Source organism: Callionymus lyra, chromosome 13, assembly GCF_982586985.1.
Source record: "Callionymus lyra chromosome 13, fCalLyr1.hap1.1, whole genome shotgun sequence".
Classification (NCBI taxonomy): Eukaryota; Metazoa; Chordata; class Actinopteri; order Syngnathiformes; family Callionymidae; genus Callionymus; species Callionymus lyra.
The window spans coordinates 22,829,260-22,852,005 of record NC_141830.1 but is presented as its reverse complement, the minus strand read 5'-3'; the positions used below and the strand labels follow the sequence as shown (position 1 = coordinate 22,852,005).

At 40.5% G+C, this 22,746-nt stretch overlaps 1 protein-coding gene across 1 annotated transcript in view; it reads left to right on the top strand.

Moving 5' to 3' along the window:
- man1a1 (mannosidase, alpha, class 1A, member 1) overlaps nt 1-11,944 on the top strand; it is a 96,739-nt gene extending 84,795 nt beyond the window's left edge. Inside the window, exons 6-12 of the mRNA XM_087805286.1 lie at nt 1,728-1,851; nt 2,087-2,180; nt 2,907-3,022; nt 3,133-3,352; nt 8,409-8,581; nt 8,649-8,764; nt 9,062-11,944. Of these exons, the coding sequence (XP_087661412.1) occupies nt 1,728-1,851; nt 2,087-2,180; nt 2,907-3,022; nt 3,133-3,352; nt 8,409-8,581; nt 8,649-8,764; nt 9,062-9,188 (970 nt within the window). The 3' untranslated portion in view covers nt 9,189-11,944. The remainder of the gene's footprint in view (nt 1-1,727; nt 1,852-2,086; nt 2,181-2,906; nt 3,023-3,132; nt 3,353-8,408; nt 8,582-8,648; nt 8,765-9,061) is intronic.
- The last annotated feature ends 10,802 nt before the right edge of the window (nt 11,945-22,746 follow it).

Sequence of the window (22,746 nt, the reverse complement as noted above, 5' to 3'; positions counted from 1 at the left end):
TCTTCGTGGTCACTTTTGTGGCTTTGCTAGTGGTTTTTCTGTTCACCATAATTTCGGCCTGACTTTTTTTTTGGTCTTACTTGTGTCCTACTTGTGGCCTTCTAGTTTTTCTTGGTCTAATTTTTGTGGACTTTGTTATAATCTTACATTTGATTTGATCTTGATTCTGTTTTGTTGTGGTCTTGCATTTGGTCTTACTTGTGGTGTTCTTGTTACTGTTGGTCTACTTCTGATCTTACTTGTGGCTTTCACTATCCGTTTATTTGTGGCCTTTCTTGAGGTCTTTCTTGCGCTCTTTTGGTTTTACTGGTGGTCTCCTCGTGGTTTTACTTTGGGCATCACTTATGGACCTTCATTATGGACCACCATTTTGGCCTTAAATGGGGTCTTACTTGTGGTTTTCTACGTGGTCTTACTTGAAGACCTACTTGTGGTCTAACTTGAAGACCTACTTGTGGTTTTCTACGTAGTCTTACTTGAAGACCTACTTGTGGTCTTCTATGTGGTCTAACTTGAAGACCTACTTGTGGTCTTTATTGGTCTTAAGTGTGGTCTTACTTGTGGTCTTCTACGTGGTCTAACTTGAAGACCTAGTTGTGGTCTTTCTTTGTCTTAAGTATGGTATTACTTGTGGTCTTCTACGCGGTCTTACTTGAAGACCTACTAGTGGTCTTTCTTTGTCTTAAGTGTGGTCTTACTTGTGGTTTTCTACGTGGTCTTACTTGAAGACCTACTTGTGGTATTCTATGTGGTCTAACTTGAAGACCTACTTGTGGTCTTTCTTTGTCTTAAGTGATGTCTTACCTGTGGTCTTCTACGTGGTCTTACTTGAAGACCTACTAGTGGTTTTTATTGGTCTTAAGTGTGGTCTTACTTGTGGTCTTCTAAGTGGTTTTACTTGAAGACCTACTTGTGGTCTTTCTTGGTCTTAAGTGCAGTCTTAATTGTGATCTTTCTTGTGGTCGTACGTGTGGATTGTTCAGGCTACTATAGACATTTAAATTCATTAATCACTGCGGGTGCTTGTTTCTCTGCAACACATCAATAAAGTAGACCATCTTCATTTCCAGCTCTGCGTCTGTGTTTCTTTTCTGCACCAGCTCCGATGATGAGAACCACTCTTCCGGACCAAACGAGCCTCTTCTTCTTAATCAGCCGGCCTCCGACGCTAACGTTGCCACCCCGCCATCACAGAACCAGTCAATAGGACAAATCCATTAGCGTCCACGCCGCGCCGCCACAGTCGGCTCAAGAAATACGAGCGGCTGCTCCGGCTCGACTCCTCCATCACTCGGAAGGCTCGGCAGGAGTGAAGGACGGAGTGGCTCGGATAAAAACCCAGAGCACGTCGCCGGTGAATCTTTGACAAATACTGCATTTACTGATGGTTGGGCGCCGAGATCGCAGGGCGCGTGTTTCTCATCATAGCATGTGAGGCGAGATCTGGCGCTTGTTGTTAGTAGAGATCGCCTCTGCTGCTCCGACATACACTCCCAATGTCGCATGTAATTACGCCAGGGACTCTGGAACCCTCCGTGGAGCCCGTTTTATAAAACCACTGTTGGACTCGGGTGAAGATCAGACGTTTAGAATTCCGTCGCAATCGGAAAAAATGTTTCCCTGACACGTCTGTGACACGTCACACACACTTGCTTTTCAAAGTATGGATTTCTGATTCAGCCTTGAAGGTGATTTATGTTGAATTCTGACACTTGTGTTTGTTCCAGCGGGATCGGCAGGAACTGGCCGTGGGCGTCCGGTGGCAGCAGCATCCTGGCGGAGTACGGAACCCTCCACCTGGAGTTCATGCACCTCAGTAAACTGTCTGGAAACCCCAAATTTGCTGAGAAGGTAAACATTTTTAAATCCTGTCAAAGAGAAATATAGAGAGAATTAATAATAATATTTATTTTGTTTACATGTTGCTAAAACATATTATCAGAATCATAAATGTTTATTTTCATCAGTTATATACTGTGTATATGCACTTCTTACGGTTAAATAAGTTTCTTCTTGTTTTTGTTTTGGCTACTCGTAGTGTTCAGATGTATTTTCCTTTCCTTTAATTCACGTTTCTCTGACGAAGGTGATGAATATCCGGAAAGTTCTGAACCGTCTGGATAAGCCCCAGGGACTCTACCCGAACTACCTGAACCCAAACAGCGGCCAGTGGGGTCAACGTGAGTCCCTGTTCTTTCTTCCTTGTTCATGAAGACTCATGTTGAAGTCGTCGCATTGTGTTCGTACATTTTTTCCATTTATTCCCTTTCATCCTATCAATAACATAATTGTGACTTATTGCTGTTGTTTTCTAATTATTTCTATGAATTTATATATTTTATTAACAAACGTTTTTGTTACTGTTGCTTCAAATATGATGATTCAATGTTTGTTTTGTAATTAATTTTTTTTTTAATTATAACAATTATTTAAATACATTTTTATCCAAATTGTCTTTTTTTACGATTAATAATCAACCACTTTTTGGTAACGTGACTCTAGGCACGACATTTCTTTGGTTATTTTTATCCTTGTTCTTTATTTTTTTAATATTCATGTCTTTGATGTTCCTCGTGGGAATAAAAAATAATGTATAGTCTTATTTATTTAATTCTACAAACAAAAGCCTGGAGTTCGCAATGATGTAAATAAAAAAGATCAAAACAAAGATTTCTTCAGATCTTTAAGAAATGTATTCTACAGCAATTTGTACGGACTGAACAAAGTGTTGCGGGCAAACATGGACACACACACACACACACACACGAACACACACGCGGTGATAAAGAGTCTGTCATACACTGTCATGTTAAGGACACACTTTCATCTGGTCCCCTGTCAGCACCGTGATCTACAACACTACACGACTGTAATCTCATCCAGCAGCTTTCATGCTTGTGTTCCAGATCACGTGTCGGTGGGAGGTCTGGGCGACAGCTTCTATGAGTACCTGCTGAAGGCCTGGCTCATGTCTGACAAGACGGACGACGAGGGGAAGAAGATGTACTACGAGTCCCTGCAGGTGCTGCCCACACACATGCACGCAAACGCAATAACATTTTGAGATATTTTCTTGTGACTTAAACTAATATAAATGATGGCATGGATGAGATAAACTGTTTTTTTCTTCAGGCCATCGAGACCAACCTGATGAGGAAGTCGAGCAGCGGCCTCACCTACATCGCCGAGTGGAAGGGCGGGCTGCTGGAGCACAAGATGGGACACTTGACCTGTTTCGCCGGCGGCATGATTGCACTGGGGGCTGACGGAGCGCCGGGGGACAAAACGGGTCACCAGATGGAGCAGGCGGCCGAGATCGCACGGACCTGTCACGAGTCCTACGCCAGGACGGGTAAATCAAACCTCACGCTCAGCCGAGGAGGCACGAATCTAGAACATGGACAACAAACATTGACCTTCTGAACACCGAACGTTCAGATGGAAAAAACATTTTTATTATTATATTTATATAATAATCCGCCTCTGAACAAAAATCTAATCATCAGTTATTTAATTATTTGCTTTATTTTTATTCCTGTAGTTATTTGTCATTTACATTTTAAACAATTTTTGATAAAATTAAGTATTTGATAACATCTGTGGTTGTAGCCTAATGTAAAAATATATGTATTTCAAATAACTGTTCAATAAATTAGAATGAATTCAGATTTAATTCTACTTTCCCTTTAAATAGAAATTGAAAACAGTCCAACAATCTATTTAAATGAGTTATTTGTAGTTTCTGAATAGAATGTATCAGGGATTTTAAAGTTTATAAGAATACAATAATAAATATTATACAAACTATTACACGTTAATAATCTCCCCTCTTTAAATCAAATCGTTGATGTACTGATCAATTTTTTGTTGATTATTTAAATAGAAATGTGCTTAATGTTGGGAATTATATTTTAAAAAATCATATTTTCAGCATCAATTGTTAGCTTGTAGCTCTATGTTAGCTGCCTCGTGCTAACTTCCTTAGCATCAGTTTTTCAAGAACATGTTTAACATCAAACATGGACTCACAATGTCGTTCAACATCTTGTTAAATCTTCTACACTTAACATTATTTTCTCCACGAGTACGTCTTGCGCCACTTCCTCTTTTATCAAACCGACGATAAATAAATGGATCAAAAAAATTATTTGGTTTGATTCGTCTATAAACATAAATCAATAACTCAATTCTAAAGATGAGATGGAGGGTCTTCAGATGTTTAGTTGAAAAGATCTTGGAAGTTACTGAGCATCTACACATCAGAGCAGAGCAGAGCAGTCTGACTTATCCTCCATTACCTGGACTCACCTGGACTCACCTGGACTCACCTGGACGCACCTGGACTCACCTGGACTCACTTTGACTGACCTGGACTCACTTGGACTTACCTTGACTCACCTGGTATCACTTTGACTAACCTGGACTCACCTTGATTCAATTGGACTAACCTGGACTCACCTATACTCACCTATACTCACCTGGACTCACCTGCACTCATCTGCACTCATCTGCACTCATCTGCACTCATCTGCACTCATCTGCACTCACCTATACTCACCTATACTCACCTGTACTCACCTATACTCACCTATACTCGTCTGCACTTACCTTGATGCAATTGGACTCATCTATACTCACCTGTACTCACCTGTACTCACCTGTACTCACCTGTACTCACCTGTACTCATCTGCACTCACCTATACTCACCTATACTCGTCTGCACTTACCTTGATGCAATTGGACTCACCTATACTCACCTGTACTCACCTATACTAACCTGCACTCACCTTGATGCAATTGGACTCACCTGTACTCACCTGTACTCATCTGCACTCACCTATACTCACCTATACTCGTCTGCACTTACCTTGATGCAATTGGACTCACCTATACTCACCTTTACTCACCTGTACTCACCTGTACTCATCTGCACTCACCTATACTCACCTATACTCGTCTGCACTTACCTTGATGCAATTGGACTCACCTATACTCACCTGTACTCACCTATACTCACCTGCACTCACCTTGATGCAATTGGACTCACCTATACTCACCTGTACTCACCTGTACTCACCTGTACTCATCTGCACTCACCTATACTCACCTATACTCGTCTGCACTTACCTTGATGCAATTGGACTCATCTATACTCACCTGTACTCACCTGGACTCACCTACACTCACCTGCACTCATCTGCACTCATCTGCACTCATCTGCACTCATCTGCACTCACCTATACTCACCTGTACTCACCTATACTCACCTATACTCGTCTGCACTTACCTTGATGCAATTGGACTCATCTATACTCACCTGTACTCACCTGTACTCACCTGTACTCATCTGCACTCACCTATACTCACCTATACTCGTCTGCACTTACCTTGATGCAATTGGACTCACCTATACTCACCTGTACTCACCTATACTCACCTGCACTCACCTTGATGCAATTGGACTCACCTGTACTCACCTGTACTCATCTGCACTCACCTATACTCACCTATACTCGTCTGCACTTACCTTGATGCAATTGGACTCACCTATACTCACCTGTACTCACCTATACTCACCTGCACTCACCTTGATGCAATTGGACTCACCTGTACTCACCTGTACTCACCTGTACTCATCTGCACTCACCTATACTCACCTATACTCGTCTGCACTTACCTTGATGCAATTGGACTCATCTATACTCACCTGTACTCACCTGTACTCACCTGTACTCATCTGCACTCACCTATACTCACCTATACTCGTCTGCACTTACCTTGATGCAATTCGACTCACCTATACTCACCTGTACTCACCTGTACTCATCTGCACTCACCTATACTCACCTGCACTCACCTATACTCATCTGCACTCACCTTGATGCAATTGGACTCACCTATACTCGCCTGTACTCACCTGCACTCACCTGCACTCACCTGCACTCACCTGCACTCACCTGCACTCATCTGCACTCACCTGTACTCACCTGTACTCACCTATACTCACCTATACTCGTCTGCACTTACCTTGATGCAATTGGACTCACCTATACTCACCTGTACTCACCTGTACTCATCTGCACTCACCTATACTCACCTATACTCACCTATACTCACCTATACTCACCTATACTCACCTGTACTCACCTGTACTCATCTGCACTCACCTATACTCACCTATACTCGTCTGCACTTACCTTGATGCAATTGGACTCACCTATACTCACCTATACTCACCTATACTCACCTATACTCACCTATACTCACCTATACTCACCTATACTCACCTGTACTCATCTGCACTCACCTATACTCACCTGCACTCATCTGCACTCACCTATACTCATCTGCACTCACCTATACTCACCTACACTCACCTATACTCATCTGCACTCACCTTGATGCAATTGGACTCACCTATACTCGCCTGTACTCATCTGCACTCACCTTTACTCACCTGCACTCACCTGCACTCACCTGCACCCACCTATACTCACCTGCACTCACCTGCACTCACCTGCACTCACCTGCACTCATCTGCACTCATCTGCACTCATCTGCACTCATCTGCACTCACCTGCACTCACCTGCACCCACCTATACTCACCTGCACTCACCTATACTCACCTGCACTCACCTGCACTCACCTGCACTCACCTGCACTCATCTGCACTCATCTGCACTCATCTGCACTCATCTGCACTCATCTGCACTCATCTGCACTCACCTATACTCACCTGTACTCACCTATACTCATCTGCACTCACCTTGATGCAATTGGACTCACCTGTACTCACCTGTACTCATCTGCACTCACCTATACTCACCTATACTCGTCTGCACTTACCTTGATGCAATTGGACTCACCTATACTCACCTTTACTCACCTGTACTCACCTGTACTCATCTGCACTCACCTATACTCACCTATACTCGTCTGCACTTACCTTGATGCAATTGGACTCACCTATACTCACCTGTACTCATCTGCACTCACCTATACTCACCTGCACTCATCTGCACTCACCTATACTCAACTGCACTCACCTATACTCACCTGCACTCACCTATACTCATCTGCACTCACCTTGATGCAATTGGACTCACCTATACTCGCCTGTACTCATCTGCACTCACCTTTACTCACCTGCACTCACCTATACTCGTCTGCACTTACCTTGATGCAATTGGACTCACCTATACTCACCTTTACTCACCTGTACTCACCTGTACTCATCTGCACTCACCTATACTCACCTATACTCGTCTGCACTTACCTTGATGCAATTGGACTCACCTATACTCACCTGTACTCATCTGCACTCACCTATACTCACCTGCACTCATCTGCACTCACCTATACTCATCTGCACTCACCTATACTCACCTGCACTCACCTTGATGCAATTGGACTCACCTATACTCGCCTGTACTCATCTGCACTCACCTTTACTCACCTGCACTCACCTGCACTCACCTGCACCCACCTATACTCATCTAGATTTACCTTGATTCACCTATACTCACCTGCACTCACCTGCACCCACCTATACTCACCTATACTCATCTAGATTTACCTTGAGTCACCTATACTCACCTATACTCACCTATACTCACCTATACTCACTTGGAATCACCTGGACTCACCTGGACTCACCCGGACTCATCTAGATTTACCTTGATTCACCTGGACTCACTTGGACTCACCTGGACTCACCCAAACTTATCTTGACTCACCTGGACTCACCCAAACTTATCTTGACTCACCTGGACTCACCTGCTCTAATGAAAGAACATTAATGAACATCATAGTGAACTTGAGCTGCTCCGTGTCGAGCTGCTGAATTATTCAAAGGCTGTTAGAGTTTTGAACTTCACCTTCGTTTTTTTCAATTACTTACTTTTATGCTGCTCAAAAATACAGTTGGAAACTAAAAATAGATAAACAAATATAGACATTATTTTTTGTATTTGAACCAAAAATTCGTAATGAAACATTGTATTGAGTATTTTCCGCCCAAAAAGTAAATTTAACTGGTTTTAATGTAAAGTGTTAAATATATATACAAGAAGTTATTCAACTATTCCAAAAAACATAGTTTTCTTTGATTCAGTTTATTTTATTTATTTTTTTAATACTTTTTTCATTTAAAATTTATAAAACCTAAATTAAATGGTTAAAATAAATCTAAATATTTGTTCATAATTTACTTTAAAAAAGTCGGAATTATAGTATCAATAATTAAAAAGTTGAAAGTTTGATTTTATGCAATAATTCAACTTTCAGTGTTAAATGAAGGATGTTTGTATAAAATGTACTTGAAGGATGTTTTAATGGTTTTATTAAGTGTTTATTCGTACATGAATGTAATTGATGGTAACTCCGTTAAACTTCTCCGTCTCTCAGCTCTGAAGTTGGGTCCGGAAGCGTTCCGCTTCGACGGCGGCGTGGAGGCCATCGCCACGCGTCAGAACGAGAAGTACTTCATCCTGCGCCCCGAGGTCATCGAGACCTACATGTACATGTGGAGGTTCACGCACGACCCCAAGTACAGGGAGTGGGGCTGGGAGGCGGTGCAGGTGAGCGAGGGCGGCGTCACACACACTCACACACCTGGAGCCGGTGTCTCACTGTCTCCCTCTGCAGGCCCTGGAGACGCACTGCAAGCTGGACGGAGGCTACAGCGGCGTCAGAGACGTCTACGCTCAGAAGCCCAACCACGACGACGTGCAGCAGAGCTTCTATCTGGCCGAGACCCTCAAGTGAGACGCGAACAACGACTACACACATCATCTGGCGAACACACAATCGCACACTAAAATACCTCCAAACACACTCATCCAATCGACTGTTTGTCAAACACACTCTCACTGCTCTGTTACCCCGGCACACTGGGACTCCTTGATTTAAGTAGTTTAATTATTTTAACATATTTATATTTGTTCATCTACACAGTAAACTTAGTTTGAGTTAAAGAAGAATCCACTTGAATTAATGATGTATTCATAAATATGAGAGCCAGGGGGCGCCACTTAGTGACCCTGCTGTCACTCTCTCAGGTATCTGTACCTGCTCTTCTCGGACGACGCCCACCTGCCCTTCGAGCACTGGGTCTTCAACACGGAGGCTCACCCGCTGCCGGTCATCAAGAAGGACCGGACGGATCGACCCAACGCCGTTGAGTAACAGAACCACCGCCCGACCCGAGGTGACCCTTCGTTCTGAAAACTGCCGCCAGAATGTGGTCAGAACCTCCTGGATTTCTCACCGCGTCGGGTTCTCGCTTCATTCTCGTTTCCGGGGGCGACGCAAAACCTTCGGTCCACCAGGAGGCGCTCGCTTCATTTCTGCTGTACCGCTTCAGTATCTCAGTAGGACCCGGTTCTGACCCGAGGGCGTTGAGAAAAGACTCTTTTTTTCTTTCTTTCTTTTTAATTCACCCCATTCCTCCGCGATCACATGACCTGCTGCTTCACCCACAGTTTGTCTCTCATGAGGATTCAAGTTTTTTCTTGAAAACAAACACTTTAAAAGTTATTTTAGGAAATTAAATCAACGTTTTAAATCATTTTGAGACACAATTATAAATATATATATATTATATTCTAGGAGTTAAAGTCAATTATGTTTGGATAAAATCCGTTGAGATTAATTTTCTTTATTATTATTTGAAAAAAATAATTTTTTGCTTTTTAAAATACTCAAATAATCGATATTAAAGGTTTTTTCAGACATTAACAATCGATCCAAACTATTTGATCTTAAAATCATATAGATCAATCTTAAACCTATAGATATTTGTAAATGGTCAGATATTTTTCTTTGAACGTCTTCATCAACTGAACGCTGAATCCTCGCCACCATCTCCCGCTCGGATCTTCTCTCCTCCGTGAGGAGACGCCGGCACTCCTCGCCAACCGTTTTCAACTGGAGAAGCCATACTGATCCTGGAACAGCTTTACCATTAACCGTGTGAGTGTTTTCTGTCTCCCGACGCCGCACAGAACTGTAGCCAGACCAGAGTCTCGATCTAGTGCCTTCACTGTGGACGAGTCGGAGGGAGACGCAGCGCAATAGAGGGGAGACCTCGCTCCCGGAAGTGGTTCCATTCAGATGCACCTCACGTCAGTCCAGGCTTGAGTCACAGTGAAGCTCTGTTTACAGTACAACACTGCCACCTCGCGTCGTCTTTGAGGTACTACTTTCTCACGCTTGAATGGGAATTCACTAAGAAGTCTCTGCTTTCATAGAACGACAGTCGAAGTGTCAATCAATCTTTCTCGAATATAAAGTAGGATCTAATAAAACATGAATTATCACATTAGTTTAAAAAATTAACAGATTATGGGAAAATAATGTAGGTTTTTCTGTGTTAAATGTTTTTTTTTTTTGATAATTTAGTTCATGTGAAATGTTTTTATTCGCGCATAAATGAGCATTTATCAATAATACTAAGTTGGATTATCTACCAAAAAATATATATATATTGTTGTTTGACATTTTTTTCAAAGAAATGTTAACATTTTATGGATATATTGCTTTTTGACCTGTAAGGCACTAGACATGATCTAGTAATACTATTTTTTATAATTTATTTTTCAATTTAATATATCCTTTTTTTTTTAGTTAATAATTCTTCAGTTAATCTGACTTTTATCATTAAAAATGTGCATCCAATATCAGAGCGAACACATTTGAATCCATTTACAAATGAAGGAAGTTTCAATGCCAGTGAACCGTCGTGATTAAAGTCACATTTTCGATGGAATATTCCAGGAGCTGCCGTCGTCCCTCCGCCTCGCTCCTGCTCTTCCTGTATAGTTTGGATCTCACTGTTGTGTTTCTGCTGATTGTGTTAATTTATTGCGGCGGTTTCACGAGGCGTGACCTCGGATCGCGGGAACTCGACGACGCACTCAGAGACGGGAGTCGAGCAAAGTGTCGCGGGAGTCAAAATGAATGTACAATCTTAACGTGATGTGAACTTGTTTTCAAGCTAAAAAAGCACAACATTGGTTCATCCTTTTGTCTTCGGGATCATGGACTTAATACTTAGATTTAAATACCAAAAAAAACGTTATTTACAACAAATGTTTCTTCTCTTATTTTTTGTAACCAAACATGACAATATTTTGTGTCTTTAAAAATAGTAAACGATGAGCTTAAATAATTTATTTGCGCATGAACAATCACCATGTATTTTAGACTCAAATATCATTGATTTAAATTATAAACCTCTTTAAGTAGATTTGTCGACCTTAAATATATATATTATCGTGTCATATACTTGTGTATTTTATTGAATAGAAGATTCTCAAGCAGCTATTTAAACGCCACCGTTAAAAAAAAGATGATTTTCACTTAAGTTCTATCCCAGAAAGATATAATAACTCAGATCAGACGACTATATTTGTAATTCAACGGTTACTCATGTATGTTTGTGGAAAGTTATGATCAGCGTTCTTTTTATAATTGTGCTTCAATATTTCTGGTGTTTTACTGTGAGGCGACGTGTAGCAGATTTATCACTAATAAATGTTTTTTCGTGTGGTCGGGGTGCAAAGGGGCTGCTGGTGCCCTTCGGGATCTGACCGATCGAGGAAACAAACCAGGGAGGAAACATGTAGAATGTACTCGAGTCGTCGTGTGACTTCATCTCTTGGGTGTTGATTTTTTTTTTTTTTAAATATTGTGATCTTCATGTTCAGGGTTTTCTTTTCTACATCAGCGACTGTGTGGATTCTTCTGTATAAAGCTGACCGTCATTCCGTGGCACACGTCTTTAATTTGGTGCGGGAAAAAATGGATTCATAGTGTTGATATTAAAATGTAAATATTCCATTCTTTACATTTATATTTCCAAGCCTCTGGATAAAATGATATTAAAGAGCTTCAGACTTTTTAATAAACTATATTTGTACACTTCTATTGTGAATAAAAGAAATGTTTTTATGAGAAAAATGTGTGGTTTCTTGTGAGTTAAATCAACGGTGCTGTCAATTTATATCACATTTTCACGTCAAGCCCGCTGGTTCCGTTTCCGGCCACTAGATGGCGGCAAATTTCTTCGTAAGTATTTACAACAGCTCGTTGAGTTTATCGTTTAATCCTCGTTTCTGCTCACCTTTATTTCATATAAAGTACCTCTCTCCCCGCTGAAGGTTTATTTTTACCCGGTGATTCTGTTTCCGTGACGTTCCCTCCGGCAGCACTTAGACTTGATGGAACGATCTGGAGAGAAACATGTTCGACTCAAAAACTGGAGGTTTGTGTTTAAAAGAACATTAAAGTTTAATTCCTGAGCTGCTTTTAAGCCCATTACTCTCCTGGTAAGAGATTTGAAAACATTAAACTGGTGTAACTGTTCGTTTTGTATCTCATAAAATGCTAAGCTAACATGTATGTAATCTTTATTAGCTAGAATTTGTTAGCAAAATGGCTATTAGCCGTTAGCTGATGTGTTTAAACGTTAGCTTTTATTGCTAACCAGCTTGTTTAGCCCTATTCAATTTAATTTCTGGACATAAGCAGATGTTAGAAGTCTGGACCGTCTGAGCTTTGGCTTTGCTTTAATTATTGTCTATTATTGTTATTATTAAATTATAAATTAAATTATAACAACTCGGTCATAAAATGCATAAGAAAATCTCACTAAAATAGAAATTTGTTGTCAAGTAGGGAGACACAAAATACTAAAATCGGCGTAAATGGAGCCCAAATGTACTTGTATATTATCTGTTAAAGTGTGGATTTAAAAACGATAGCAATGAATGCAAAGTGATAAGATAATATTAGCTTGTATACAAAGTTGTTTCTTTACAGTAACAAAATTAATAATTGATATGATAGAAAGATTTGCTCATGAACAAATATTTTGATCATTTGTTTTAGTGAAAATATGTTTAGGATTATAAACAATAAAAATAGATGTCAACACATGTTGGCTTTAAATATTTATATATTGGTGAAACTGTTGGTTGTGATATTCCAGGTGTTGATAACGGTCGTCCAGAGGCAGAGATGAAGCTTCACGTCAGACGCTGATGATGAATCTGGGTGAGAACCGTTAACAAAAGACCTCATTTCAATGTGAACCACTTGCATCCCGCAGTTCCCATCAGCCTCCTCTTGTCCACTTCACACCATCCACTTCAAGGTGATCATAATCCAGAGCCCAGCCGTCGCCACGGAAACGGGTACGCCAGTCTCCCCCAGCAGTCGATCTGTGTTAGCAGACCAGCGCTTCACTGGTGAGTTATGAGCAGAAGTGACGGATCAACACTGACGAGAGCCGCAGCAGCAGCAGCTAAAAATAACCGCTGGAGCTGATTTGGGGTCTGCTCACGTCCCCATCATGCTTTAGTTCATAACTGCAGTCCACTTCATCTCCTTTGTTTTGTGCTGGAACCATGATTCCACGTAACCAGACACGGTGAGAACCTGTCGCTCTTAGACAGGAGCATCACGTTCTAGAACATCTGTGGCATTTAAGAAGGACATGACCTTGCACTTCTGCTACTTAAAGTCTTTCAGAGAATTTAATTCATGCTGCCCTACTGGGCAGGAGGCAGTAAGTATGTAGATAGTTTAATACTAAAGTCACTACGCTGACTCCCACTACAGTGAATAGAGAGATAACACTACAGTGAATTGTGGGGTGAGACTACAGTGAATTGTGGGGTAACACTACAGTGAATTGTGGGGAAACACTATAGTGAATTGTGGGGAAACACTACAGTGTATTGCAAGGTAACGCTACGGTGAATTGCAAGGTAACTTGAATTCATGACACCCGTGACCCTCACCTGGACCGTACCTTCCACTGAGAACCATCGTCTCCCTTAAAAGTCATTTTTCCAGAGAATATGAAATAAATCTCAGGGAATATCGACCATTACCTCTTCCACGCGTCCATGTAGCCACAAGAACGACCGTGAAGGACATTAACGCTCTATTACGACCACTGCTGTGTGACGGAGGTTACCACGGCAACTGAGCAACACGTACAACCAGCGAGCCGGCGCCTGTAGGGAACACTTAAACTTTGTGCTGATAAGTTCAAGGTCTCGACCCAAACGGTCTCCGGGCAAATGTGGTAGACAATCGAAGATTCATTACGGTAGTAATGGGAGGTGAACATGAACAAGAGGCGGCAGGTGAACGATCTGGTGGAGGTTTTGTTAACAGCCCGGAGCTGCATTAAGGATCTCATTTGAGTCTCCGTTGAGGCTGTGGTGACATTTCAAACTGTTTACTTAGAGGATGCTTCATTTAAGAGCCTAAAGTCCAGAGAGAGTGGGCCTCTGCAGCTGCCCCCGCGACCTGACCTCCAATAAGAGCAAATATCTGATGGTGTAATGTTTATTTTGAGGTGTGATTCATTGTTGACTTGTTGAGTGTGTAGTAGACATGGGTATAATACCAGGAATATCCTGAAAGCAGCTTTTATCATTAAGATCAAGGATAGTAGGAAACAATGCTCTTAATCCTCTGAATCAGAGCACATTTGAACTGAGTTCTTTCAGTCTGTGATCCATGTCAGGGATTATTTATGATGTAACCCTCGTTGTCTGTAGTACGGCGTGGATTTGTTCCTTCACTTCTGTTTATATTTCAAGGATCCTTCTCCAGAATAGATCCAGACCAAGAAAGATGTGAAAAGTAAGGATGTGAGAGGAAATTGCGGCGGTGAAGCAGGTGACGGCAGGAAGTGGAGCTGAAGCACTTCCTCTCGTTGATCAGGTGAAGAAGATTTGAGTTTCCAACACAGAATCATTGTGATGACGCACGATGTTCAGAGCAGAGGAAGTTATGACGTGACGCTACCGACTTGTGTTTATTACTGAGAGATACTTTTACCTATCGTGATGAGGAGTATTATAGCTGTGACTACTTCTCACACACCAAACCACAAATATTTAAACTTCTAACCCTACTAACACATCCATGTCATAAACACTTCTTTTCTCTCCAACAATTACTTCAATTAATACTTCTGTTTCTATGACTCCTGATTAAACTACTATGTTTACTTATCTCAACAGATACTAGTTTTTAAATGATATCACTACTTCAACAAAAACAAATACTTCTTCTATAGATAATATTTCTTCTGTTACAACTGCATCGAGGATACTACCCCACATCCTACTACCATACCCCTGTTTTACTTATGCTTATGTATTTAATAGCGCTACTAATAGTACATCTTACATCTACTACTCTACGTACAGTTACTTCAGTACCTTGACTCCTACAAAACGGCATCATACTGTATTTGCCTGATACCAACTTATAACTAAATACTATATATTTTAAATTACTATTAATACTACTACTACTATTCTCAGTATTACAAATACTATCACGACTGCTACTATCGTGACTATTATTGGTAGTAATACTACCATCCCTTCTACTACTATGCTAGTATTATTACTTGCACTACTAACATTACTATTAAAATTCTAATATCACTATAACCTAGAATAATGTTTCCATTACTATCTATTACTACTAGTAGTACCACAACTATTACTATTACTCTATTCCTAATAGTTATGTCATTACTACTACTATTACTAATAATACTATCACTACTAAAACTACTATTACAACTAATGCCATGACTACTTAAAAAAAAAAAGTGAAAATAGCTGCTTATACCACTACTTTAAGTACTTGCTACATCAACTACTGTTCGCTGTGACGACTACTTTCATCTAATACATTCTACTATACCCTTGTCAACAGCAACTACTCGTGGCCCAACCACTATATGAGGTATTACTACTTTGAAAATAGCTTTTCTAAAGCAGTCAAACAACCAAAAAGTACTTCTCAATATGTCCAGCAGTAGTTGGTAAAAGCCCGTCATGATGTCGTACTTGTTGTACTTTAGCTGGAACGTTCTCTATTAAATCTGTCGTTATCTATATGTGCCTCTCGTCCAGGCTGTGAGTCGCACACGGTAATAACACGCCACTTACTTCAGCCGCCCACGTCCACTCTGCAGCATTATTGTAGCGCTTTTGAATCAAAAAATCCTTCTGCCAGAGGCTGACAGCAGGAGACACGAAGCGAGGCAGATAAACCTCAGAAGAATGATTTGTATTAACTAAACTTGATTTCTGTATCTGAGAGCTTTAGCTTGGTGGTGCTTTACTGTAAAGTTTAGAGTGTTTTTATGGCTCCTGTCTACAGAAACACTTCACTTACTTTCATGGTTCTATGAAGAAGATTAGACAAAGATTGTTATGATTCTTTTATTTTTTCTTCTTTTCGCTATTGTTTTTTTCTCTTTGTTGAGCATCTTGTTCTTCTTTTCCTTCCTCACCTCTTTCTTTTTCTTTTCTTGTTTTCTTTCTCATGCAAATCTAGTTATTTTAGTTTTAATTCAGTTCTTTTTTTTTACCTTCTTTATCCCCTCGTTCATTTTGTTCCTGTTATTCTTTTTCTTGTTCTTCAAGTTCTTCATGTTCTTCTTATCGTTCTTCTAATTTTAGCTCCTCCAGATCTACTCATTCTTTATCTTCTGATTATTGTTTTTATCTTTGTTGTTCTTTTTGAACACCTTATTATTCTTATTTTTCTTCACCATCTTTGTCTCCTTCTTTTGTTCTTTATGTTCTTCATGTTCTTCATGTTCTTCATGTTCTTCATGTTCTTCTTATCGTTCTTCTAATTTTAGCTCCTCCAGATCTACTCATTCTTTATCTTCTGGTTATTGTTTTTATCTTTGTTGTTCTTTTTTTACGCCTCATTTTTCTTATTTTTCTTCACCATCTTCATCTCTTTCTTTTGTTCTTGTTCTTGATTTTCTCTTTACCTCGGGCATCCTGTGACTCATTTGTAAATACACAACGAGCACCTCGGTTCAAGGACCTGTCTCAACCCACTCAATATCCAGCAGCCATCGGCTCACCTCCTTCAGTGTCTACGTCCCTGCAGCACACACTGCTTTCATTCCTAACATGAGCTTCACGTCAGGGGGGTCAAGGCTCTGTCAGAGCCTCTTGAGCTTCGTGAAATATATATTACTCATTTCAATTTCTTTTTCTAGTTTCCCAATTTGTTCCCACTTTCCGATTACAAGGAGTGAAACACTTGTGACAGGCCCACGGAGGGAGGTGAAGAAGAGAGTGTAGGCAGGGTGAAACTAGAGCAGCCTCAGAAGTGAAAAGTAAGCGTCATAATAAAGAGGGTCGGCGATGTCTGCACACTTCGTTGCCCCGTTTTTACATATTGAAATATTCCAAACTGCATCCATCCATCCTCTCTGCCTCCAACACTTTCACAAAAACACTTCATCTGAATATTTCACAGCAGCATAAACATTTAATGCTAAACTATCATGTGTGGGTGACTGTTTTCTCTCTCTTGCTTTTTGTTTTCCCTTCATTATACAAAACTTCTTCCCTCTTTTATTCCCCATAAATTATCCAGTTTTCGGTAACCAGGCCTCAGTGATTCCGGTTCATCCTTCCATCTGACGGCTGACTCATTACCACACCATCATCTCTCCATCACACATGGTCCTCCTGTCAGTTAAATTCTCCCGCCCAAGGCGTATTTCAATAACGCCCAAGTAACTTGATGTGTAAAAGCAGCGCTCGTAGATCCAACTCATGCGCTGGCTTCACGCTCCATTGTCCCTTTTAATCCAAGTCTTCTCCTGTCTGAGATTGACAGACGGCTCTTACCTTAAAAATCTCCTTATTAAAGTATCATTTGAGAGTCTCTAGATCTGGTGGTCTCTTAAAGCATCAATGTAGTTATTATTTTCACTGTGTTATAGTATAATATTACAATGTTGAACACCTTTGGACAGTAAAAGTAAATACAACAGAACTGACGACTATAAACATATGATAATTTTAAAACAGGCCTGCATCCAGTGTTTGGTTTATTAAAGACTTTCTTCCCTGGATCTGGGGGTTTGTAAACTTTTGAACTAGTCCTAGGCTTGTCAGACTTTATTTATGTTGCTCTGAGCTGACTGGATTTTTCATTCAGTCTTGATTTATTTCTATTTTATTAGTTTTCAAGTTTAAATATTTTCAGATTTATTGTGGACGTTTAAAGGTCAACTAATGTGAAAACTCTCCTGACTCACTCACATGTTTCAAATGTTGAAGTCTTTCTCTCCAAGATGCAGTAAGTCCCTCGTCATGACCATGTTTTGAATTCATTACTTTATGTTACTTAAGTTTTCCCCTGTCTGAAATCTTGGCGAACAAGAGGTTACGAGAGCGGAGTCCATTATGACGTAATAATGGCTTCGCACCTGCTACCTACTTAATTCTGGCGCTCTCTAGCATCATTTCCTGCCCGCATGCCCGCATGTTTTTTTTTTAGAGCAACACAGTAGTTGTATGATATGTTAAGGTTGACAACTATTGCGTTGTTCTGATAAAACCATGTGGGCATGCAGCCAGAGAGCACCGGAAGAAAGTAGGTAATAGGCACGGGGTAGGTGAGAGGGCAGTGACAACGGTGAACAAGATTTAATCTCCAGAAAAACAGTGGGCGGGGCTTAAGATAATTTTCTAATGTCAATATTTTAATGAAAAGAGAGTTTTGTACCGACAGACATTGATGAAACAATAGAGTCCAACATCTATTTAAGACACACTTAAATCAACACATTAGATTACATTAAAACTATTAAACTATTAAAATTTGAAAAAAGCATCTGGTAAGAAAAAGCTTTTTATTGTTCACACTGTTACGGACAAGTAATTTATATCAACAGCAGATAAACTTCAACACATCCAACTAACCTAACGGGAGGCACTGTCATTCCACCAATAGTGCCAAAAAAACTCCCATGATGCTCTACTACTTACTGCACTTACTAGTGATGGCTAATACGATTGATTAGACAGATTGGCTGCCTGGGCGGCAAAGCATCATTGTAGCCGTTTACATCACTGATACTGTTCAGATTACAAGTTTAAATAAATGTTGTTAAACAAATGTGTATCATTTAAACAAGTGAAACAGTTTAATGGACACTATTTCGGAGAAATGCGGATGAATGCGGGTGATGTTTCTTTATAGTTTAAAGACCCTTGAAGACTCAACCCAGCTGAGTTCAATGGACCATTTTAATTTGCACCTTCTACCCTTTTTACCAAAGCCCGCAAATTCTCTGTCGCCTGTTTAAGTCTCAGCCGTCGACGCAGCCAGACGCCTCTGAATAATGGATGGACGGCCCAGTCGTCGCTCACGGGAGAATCTGTGGGAAAACAGAGGCTTGCCGTGGATTTTCTCTGCAGCATCTTCCGTGAGTCGACTGGGGAGTGGACCAGGGTGACTGTGGTGACACAGTGACTTTGAATCTACTTACACATGCACGTTGAATTCCTAAACACACCCTGCATACATATATGCATGCTCGCTCTGCATTCTCATATTGATGGATGTGTCAGGGAAGTTTTCTTCAGGGAGCTGAAGAGGCAAACACACATCAGGAAAATACAACATTTCTATGGTGAATGTTTCATATGTTTATTCTCCAGAGCCTTGTGTGGTCCGATAATCATAGTATACACAAATATGTTTGGAATGATTTAGTTTAAGTGGAATACATGTGTAATTAAAAGAGTCTTAATGTTCCTTTTTTATTTTAGTCTGATGAATCTGGATGCAGAAAATTCAGAAAGAAGAGATGGAGCTATCCATGAAATAATGATAAACATACTTTTCAATTCTTGAACTCATGGATGCTAAAGGTCAAATCTTGTAGCGAACCGGCTGCGAGGATCTGGAACGCATGACTAGTGGATGAGATGAATCACCTTTTAATGTTTTGTTTTAAAGAAAGAATAATCAGAACTATAAAGCAAAACTAGATTTATTAATATAATATTGAGATCATTTAAAGTTCGACTGGATGGATGGATGCGTAGATGGATGGATGCATACTTAGATGGGTGGATGGATGTATACGTGGATGAATGGATGGATAGATAGATAGATAGATGGATGGATACGTGGATGGATGGATGGATACGTAGATGGATGGATGGATGGGATATGTAGATAGATGGATGGATGGATACGTAGATGGATGGATGGATACGTAGATAGATGGATTGATGGATACGTAGATGGATGGATGGATACGTGGATGGATGGATGGGATATGTAGATAGATGGATGGATGATACATAGATGGATGATGGATATGTGGATGGATGGGATAGTAGATGGATGAATGGATGGATGGATGGTACGTAGATAGATGGATGGATGGATATGTAGATGGATGGATGGATACGTGGATGGATCGATGGATGGATGGATGATACATAGATGGATGGATGGATATGTGGATGGATGGATGGATGGGATATGTAGATAGATGGATGGATGATACATAGATGGATGGATGGATATGTGGATGGATGGATGGATGGATGGGATATGTAGATAGATGGATGGATGATACATAGATGGATGGATGGATGGATGGATATGTGGATGGATGGGATATGTAGATAGATGGATGGATGATATGTAGATGGATGGATGGACATGTGGATGGATGGATGGGATATGTAGATAGATGGATGGATGATACGTAGATGGATGGATGGACATGTGGATGGATGGATGGGATATGTAGATAGATGGATGGATGCATACGTAGATGGATGGATGGATACGTATATAGATGGATGGATGCGTAGATAGATGGATGGATTGATACATAGATAGATGGATGGATGCATACATAGATAGGTAGATGGATGGATGGACTCTAATAACAAAAACAATACTTGTACTCGTACGTAGTGTTTAACGTTTTTCATATATTTACATTGGCTTCATTATTATTTAATTTCCACTGCAGTTTTCATCTTTCTCAACAAACTTACAAAAAGAATTGGGCTCTTACAGAATTATATTTCAATTTCTACCCTCCAGTGTCGGTGCAGTCGCTGTTTTGTTTCACACTGACTGATTACATTGTTGTCATTACGTCGTCGTAAACTTTATTAGTTTTCGGTCGAGCCACCGGCTTCCCTTAATTAGATCTGTGCGTTCTTCCAGCGAGTGAAGGCTGCGAAGTCTAAAATATTCCTCTTGTTATTCTGGCAAAAAGTGCTTCTCCATTTAGTTTCCGTCTAAAAATAGAGCAGCAGATGGATGACAAACAAGTTTCAATTCTCGGCACACAACAGACACCATCCATTCTTCTCCTCCTTCCACTCTCATCAGCAGCGTCGTTGTGCAGCCGTTACTGTCAGACGGCGACACAGAAGTCCACGTGCGAGCTTGTTGTGTCTTCATTAGGCTGGACTGGGCTCTGATGCGCCGCAATTTCCTCCCGCGAGTGTCTCATCATCCTCTTTTGTCTGCAGCAACAGGGAGAGCTTTGTTCACCAAATCCTCGCGATCATTAATCGCTCTTTAATAAAAGAGCCATCATTTCAGAGACGATCGCCGGACTCCAGACGAGCGGGTCATTCGGTCGCAACAAGTCATCAAACGAAAGGCATTTCCAAGTCGAATGTGTGCACAGAGAAGGCGACGCAAACATTTTCCCATTCTGTGAGTTGATGGCAGAAAGGATAAAAACCCCTTTTACTTTGTGGCCTCGTCTTTTGCTTATTGTTCTCATTTTGGCTGAGTTTGACAAACACTTTATCTTCTCTCGTATCGCCAGTAGTCGTGAAGGAAAACCTCGATGTATCCAGAGATAACAGCATTTGACACAACATTTCAAGGCAATTTTATTGCAGGCTTTAAAAGCAAATTGACAAGGAAGAACAAGTACATCTATGTTCCATTGAGAGTTGAAACTGTTAAATCAGAGTTATAACTACTACTTTATAGTGTACAGATCTCGACCTGTGAACCTATTATGCGAGTGAATCAACACTTTTGTTAGTCAAAGGGGAAATCAAACTTGTTGAAGGTATAGTTATCATGAAGGTTTTCATCCCATGTCAGTGCCAAACTGGTACTTTTAAAATAGTGCTTGGATACAAAACTTGTCCAAAAACTGAATTATAAGTGATTTAAAAAAATAACAAAATCACTTTGAAAACTTCCAAAGTAAAACACTTAATCTGAGTCTTGTTTTGTCAGTTTCATTATGGGGTTAAATTGTGTTTGTGTGAGGTGTTGGAAAATTAGTGTGCATACTAAGAATTAAGACGCACTTATGCACTAAAAATACTAAGTGTAGGCACGCAAGTATGCGATTTGAGACACATCTCAGGATACACCTGACAAGTGACAACACCTTTGTGTATCTGTATGTCAATCATTCTGACCCCCAGGCCCACCATCTCAAGACCCTCTCTTTGAGAAAAGTCCAAAGTGATTCCCATCTCCTGCGGTTCTGAACCTCATTAATCTACTTTCACTTTCACCAAAAAACGGCTGCAGCTGCTTCCTCAGATCAAAACATCTGCCGCTGTGGTTTTTGGTTCTGATCGCTGTAAAACCTCCCAGACTGCGGACCTGCAGCTTCTGGAAAGAACCCAAACCCTCCTCTCTCTCTGCGTGCGATTCCTCTGAATTATTTAGAGCAGTTTACTTCAATGGAGGAGTGATGCCGATGGACGCTTTGTAAACACAACTCTGTTCAAACGCTGCGCACAGAAGTTGTTATGGATTTTTTTTTGCTCCATAAAGAGTCTATTAATCCATTTAAATAACGGATTACCTTAATTACAGTAGTGTCTGGTGGAATTAGATTTTCAATTTAGTGGAATTACCAGTCTGG